We start from the raw sequence: 6,178 nt of genomic DNA on the forward strand, positions 1-6,178 counted from the left end.
ATTTGCCGTGAGTCCCACTTTCTCTTACCTCCTCCGTTTTAAGCCTTTTCCACACCTATAGTGAGGACGTTTTTAGACACCTAAATTTCTGTCCTATGTATTTAATGTTATATTTTGCATTTCTGAACCGTTGCTGGCCTTCCATAATGCCGGAAGCGTTTGAGGCCGATAAAGCTGTACTTAATGCTTATGTACAGAGAAATTATTTTATTCTGTTTTCATAATTTCTTATCATATGCTTTAAGGCCACAGTGATTTTCAGTGTCACCTTCATCATATATACGATTTAAAATGCGGTCAGATACAATTTGCTGGAGATTTTGATTACATTCATATTTTTCCTTTTCTTTATTTTCGGGCCCACCAGGGAACACGCCTACCTAGGGGCCCCAGCGACGAATCCTGGCGGTGTTAATAAGGGCGCCGAGAAAAGTGTCGGGGGGGAACACAGCCTTCTCACATCGCATGATTTTTGGCGCCGATTAGGAGGTCGAGGGATCTTGTTTGGGAGTAATGATCATCATCTGGGATCGAATTCTTGGTAATAAAGGGCAGGGGATTCTTATAATTTGCTAAGCCGTCTATTCGTTGTCCTTCTGTATGTGAAATCCTAGCGGGTTTATGGTCCATTGTGTTGATGAAGAAGAACGTTGTATTAACTAATGTCCTTGCTGATAACGCAGATAATGTGTAACGGGATAATGCAATCAACAAAGTGTAAAATGTTTTTATTATGTCATTCCAGAGTTACAAGAAATATTGCATCACTGTCAGGATGGTACATAAAGTTACAGGAAGTGTACTGGTTTGCATTATTTAGGCAGTTTTCTGCATATTTCTTCGAATGTAAATGTAATCTAGAACAGATTATGAAAAGGGAAAGAAAATTGTAAAAATATGGAATACGATCATGGTTAAAGGATGCCTGGACCTAGGGAGAGAAATCAGGGAGGAAAATATTAAAATAATGTAGCCCTCGTATATTGCATCTATTTGTCCTTACAGTTAACGTCGACTTCACTCTAGCGGATAGTGAAAGGCTGGCAGAAGGTGCTCCGTCTTTATTGGCAGCTGCCACGGTGTGCGGCGCTACAGGATAGGAACCACAGGCGCATCTCTCGCCACGGCTACACTGTGGCTTCAGAAGCTGTCTAGAATATGCATAGCACTGATATCTTTTGTGTGGGCGCCGGCGCTCTGGCCCCGCTAGGCTCCAGCTCGGCTCCCGTTCGGCTCCTCTCGGCTCCCGTTCGGCTCCTCTCGGCTCCCGTTCGGCTCCTCTCGGCTCCCGCTACTGCTCGCTCTCCGCCGCGTCGGGGGGAGCGCTGTGCTTCTCCTTCCGGGTCCGCCCTCGGCCGCCGCGACGTTGGGCGCGCCCTCGCCCCTTCAGACGTGTTTCGGTGCGGCCCTCCTGCTCCTGGGCGGCCGCTGCGCCTCGCTTGTCCCCCTGGGCGTAGGAGCTCGGCCCCGCAGACCCGTCCCGCCCCTGCCGCCCTCCTCGCCGCCCCTGGGAGGAGTCCCTGGGCGGGGCTGAGGCCGGCGCTGCAGCTTCCTGGCGTGACCGCGAGTCGTCCCGCGGGCCGTGTCGGCCGCCGCCCCGGGTGAGCGACGGAGGGCGTCGCCCTCGCGGCTGGTGCTCGCTCACCTCCGAGTCCGTGGTGGTGTCGTGGCGGCGCTCCTGGTAGTCCTGGTGGTGGTAGTTCTGCTGCTGCTGGCGGTGGCGGGGCCGCCCGCGCCCGTTGTGCCTTCCTCGGCCGCGCGGCTGCGGCTGCGGCGCCTCCTGGTGCGGGCGCGCCTGGTTGATGGCGGGCAGGGTGGTGGTCCCGCCCTCGCGCTCGTTCGACCTGCGGGCGAGGGAAAAAACCGTAAGCGCGGGCGCGGCTTTCCGATGACGGAGAGCTTATCATGGCGCGACCGAATGGAATCATTCGGGAATAAAGAAAGAAAAAACCAGAGAGAGAGAGAGAAAAGCCCGCTGATACAGAAGGGAAGGGATGTTAAAATTGCTGGCAGTAGAATGTTTAACGAAGGTTGTTAAAGGAGATTCAAGAAGATTCTGTCATATCATTAAATATAAGTTAAAAACTATATGCTGACTATCCTGCCCACTTATAAGTACTAATAATTACAATAACAATAACGATAGTAACAACAAATAATAACATTAATGATTATGATGACAATAATGATGAGGAAAATATAAAACACTAATAATGGCGATGACGATGCCAGAGTGATCATGTTTTCTTACTGCTCTAAAAAGCTAGTCGCATCAGCTGATTTCCCCGAGCAGCGCTTGGCCTCGCGGTCACATCTTGCTCACCTGCGCGGGCTGTTGGAGCTGCGGCTGTGCTTGCCTTGGCCCTCCTGCCCATGCTGCTGCTGCGCCTGCCGGAGGGGGGGGAAGCGCGGCTCCTTGTCCGTCGGGGGGCGCGGTGGAGGGGCTTCGGCAGGGGCACGGTTGAACACGGGGGAGGCGCTGTTCTCTAACCGGTCTGTCTGCGGGTGGGGCAGGGCTTGTTAGTGGGCGGGGCTAGGGCGAAGGACGCTCTGGTCTTTATTGCATCATCCTCAGAATATTTCACAAATCAGAGTGCCGATGGATATGCTCTTCGGGTCTGGCCAGAGTGAGGCCTGGCTGTGCTGAGGGCGAAGGAAGCGGGACTTTGAGTGACCTTCGGAGCTGAGTACTAAAAGGATGCCACGTCACATTCAGCCTTTTTTTATGTCATTTTTATCTATTTACACCTAAGTAATTAATCAATCTAATTAGTGTTTGTCCATCTATCAAATTCAGTCTTCAGGCACTGATCGAATAAAGAGGGAAAAGCATGTGCGTCTTTAAGTGAAGCACAGAGATGGCTAGATTATTCTTGATCAGACGCAGGAAAGTTCAGTGGCATGCAGAGGCGGAGGCCTCGCGGCGCGTGCCTCACTCAAGCACTATCTCCGGACCTGGCATGCCGCTCTGGATGCCGAGAGGTGCGCGACGAGTGCGAAGAAATCTTACTTGTCGGGAGTGCGGGGAGGTGTGTGAGGAGAGGCGAGGGGCGGCGAGGGGAGCGGTGCGTGGTGGGGGGCGGGGCGGGGGGCGGGGCGGGGGCAACTGAGGGGTCGCCGCCCCCGTCTTGGTGCTCGGTCGGGGCGTGTCTTGCGGGGCTTCGTCCACCGCCTCCCTCGCCTGCCTGGGGACGGAGGGCACGAGAGTCAGTGAGAAGCGACACTCAGGCTACAAGCGGACTGGCTCCCGGGCGCGCTCGCGCTCGGATGCGACTCCAGGAAGGACGCCTGCTCGAGCTTGTGGCGCAGGAGGAGGGGGGATCCTAGAGCAATGAGGTGTATGGATCTTGTAGGAATGGGACGTGTATAGATCCTGTAGGAATGGGGTGTTTAGATCTTCTAGGAAAGAGGTGTGGAAATCCTGCTGGAATTAAGTGTATAGATCTTGTAGGAATTGAGTGTGTGGATCCTGTGAAAATGGGAAATCTAGACCCTGTAGTAGTAAGGTGCATAGATTCACACAGAAATGTAGATCTAACAGGAATTGGTCGAATAGATCCGGCAGCAGTGGGGTGAGTTCATCTGATGTGAATGAGACAAGTAGACTTGATATGAATGGAACTGTCTGTGACCTCGTTTAACAGGTAGATTAGTTGACTGCCCGCCAGCCGAGTAATAATTCCCGGGGCTTTGCTGACATATCATTCAATAATGTTTCATAAGAATGATATAGAAACAGAAAATCTGTCAAGGATGTATTCCTAATATGATCTAGAAATTGACAAAGATGTATAAATAGAGTATATTACATGATGTAAACATGAATATATGTTCATCAGTGCAGATGTAAGTTCTTGCAGTGTCGTTCTGTTTAGTACAAAACACACACACAAAATGATCATTCCGTAAGAAAATATACATTTCTTATGACCTCGCTTACTCCCTGTAACACACACACACACACCTCATACACAGAAACCCATACATAAAAATGCACATCCCTTTACAGTATAAACAAAGCTTATTTACACATATTATTTGCACATGCCAAGTGCCCTGAGGGATGCAGGCGAGACTCCCGCGCTAGTGCATATAGGAAACAAAAGACAAGTCCAATGCGTGGAGTCTAACCTTCCTGTCCCTGCCTTCTGGCGAGGGCAACGGAGTCAGCTCAAGAAACAACCTGGCAAAGTGATTTTGATGTATTGCTGTTAATATCGCTGGTTCTTGATACGTTTTACCATAAAATGAAACTGTATATTGATGACAAATAGATGAAATGCGATGAGATTTGATGGCCAGACCTTTATGGCAGCAGAAGGGATACTAATTCCAGCTACATTATATGACTTGAATGTTTTTTCACATTATTGTAAAGTGGATATAGTAAGAATCCCGACTCGCAGACTACGGATACTGTGATAGTAATTCAGTATTTTAGAAACAGAGAGGGCAAGAGAGAGAGAGAGAGAGAGAGAGAGAGAGAGAGAGAGAGAGAGAGAGAGAGAGAGAGAGAGAGAGAGAGAGAGAGAGAGAGAGAGAATCATAAAAAAGAAATTTGAACAGAACGCTCTTTCCAGTTCCATGTACCGTCCCAAAGTACATATCTAACCCAAAATATCTACACAAAATAAAATAATGAGTGATGACTTTCACCAGTTCATGCAGCCTACATATAACATACGAAGCCTTAGAGAAAACGTAGAAGTCTACGGGAAAACTATGTCACATTCATTATTTAATCCACGATGCAGCGTTTCCATAAGCCGAATAAAATGTTCATAATTCCTTCGATTATCTTTTATGCATTTCTTATGTTGCATTTTTACGTCTTCTTTTGTCATGTGTATCTCATAATATCCTACAATTTTTCTTGCTGTTCATTGTTAGCAACTGAATTTTGTGCAATGAACGTAAGGATTTATGTTTAATATCACTACATATGTGACGAACAGTTCTTTTTGGCCATATGCAATTAATAATCATTTTGACCACAGTTCTTGGGTAAGGAGGAACCACTTTAAGGAGCTCTGAAGACGTGTGACTTGGTTTGTCCTCAAAGGGTTTGCATCACCACAGCCTCCCCCCTAAACGAATGCTCATTTCACTCCACTCTCAGCTAACATCTCTCCCGCTGGCGTTTTGCTGTGTGAATTTTGAGTGCGTTGGCCTCAGTTGCCTGAAGCGTCTTCATGTTCCACGGCGTCCAAATCTAGAATTCAGGTTCCAGGAATAAAGTGATGACAAACACAGGCCTCCTTGAACTGATTTGAAACATTCTTACCTAAGATCTGCACCTGATTTTGAATCCATCTACTAAGTTTCAGACACTATCAAGTATCTGTGCCCAAACAGCCTTAATTTTCTATGATTACAAAAAGAATGCTGCATTTTTCTAAGTGTCTTATACAAAGAAATAAAGAACAAAATTAGCAAAATCTACTTTAAAACAAACATTCTTCATAACGTGTCTGTCTATATACATGTGTGAAAGAAAAGCGGACAGAACTACAGTAATAAGATTATAGATCGTTCCACACATACACAAAGCTGCGAGGCCGACGCCCGCTGGCAGGCGCGGAGTGGAGCAGCTGCCTAGCTCGCTTGTGGTGCTCTGTCCTCGCTGGCGCCTTGCCCGAGCGCAGTGGCACGTGTCCTGGGGATTTCACGATGAAACCTGGACGTGTATTATAAATGGGCGCCCCGGGATAGTCTCGAAGGGGCGGGAGGGGAGCCCTCCTGCTGTGGTGCCGATGGGCCTTCTTCGCGTCGTCGCCTTCCGCATGTTTTGGTCGCTTCCTGTGGGGACTCGACGAGAATCCTGCAGCGCAAGGAGCTTCTACCTCTTCCGCAGTGGCAAGACTCTTCTGAGGAAAACTCTGGGGCTCCATGACCTTCGTCTCTCCTTCCGCCTGCCACTCATCCTCGCTGTCTTCTGGCATCTTGGGCAAGCCGTGCAAGGTGTCATCGCTGCTCGGGAGAGAGTCGGAGGGATGTGTGTCTTGGAGGATCTTGCGGGAAGGTGCGTGAGGTTCGAGGGCGTCCGGAGGAGGCTCGGAGGGCGAGGGCGATTCTTGAGCAGAAGCATAGGCAGGGATGAGGCTCAGCAGAGTCTCAGGGGATACTTGCGGGTCTTGCAGTAACCTGCTTCAAAGGTCTGGTGTTCATCACGTCTATT

General features: G+C 49.1%; 1 protein-coding gene across 1 annotated transcript in view; it reads right to left on the minus strand.

The window, feature by feature from the left end:
- Positions 1-716: 716 nt before the first annotated feature.
- LOC119577098 (serine/arginine repetitive matrix protein 3-like) overlaps positions 717-6,178 on the minus strand; it is a 48,080-nt gene continuing 42,618 nt past the window's right edge. The window contains exons 7-9 of the mRNA XM_037924782.1: positions 3,011-3,185; positions 2,324-2,499; positions 717-1,844 (exon numbers count right to left, since the gene is read on the minus strand). Coding sequence (XP_037780710.1) covers positions 1,292-1,844; positions 2,324-2,499; positions 3,011-3,185 — 904 coding nt within the window. The 3' untranslated portion in view covers positions 717-1,291. The remainder of the gene's footprint in view (positions 1,845-2,323; positions 2,500-3,010; positions 3,186-6,178) is intronic.

The sequence above is a fragment of the Penaeus monodon genome, chromosome 9 (assembly GCF_015228065.2).
Source record: "Penaeus monodon isolate SGIC_2016 chromosome 9, NSTDA_Pmon_1, whole genome shotgun sequence".
Lineage (NCBI taxonomy): Eukaryota > Metazoa > Arthropoda > Malacostraca > Decapoda > Penaeidae > Penaeus > Penaeus monodon.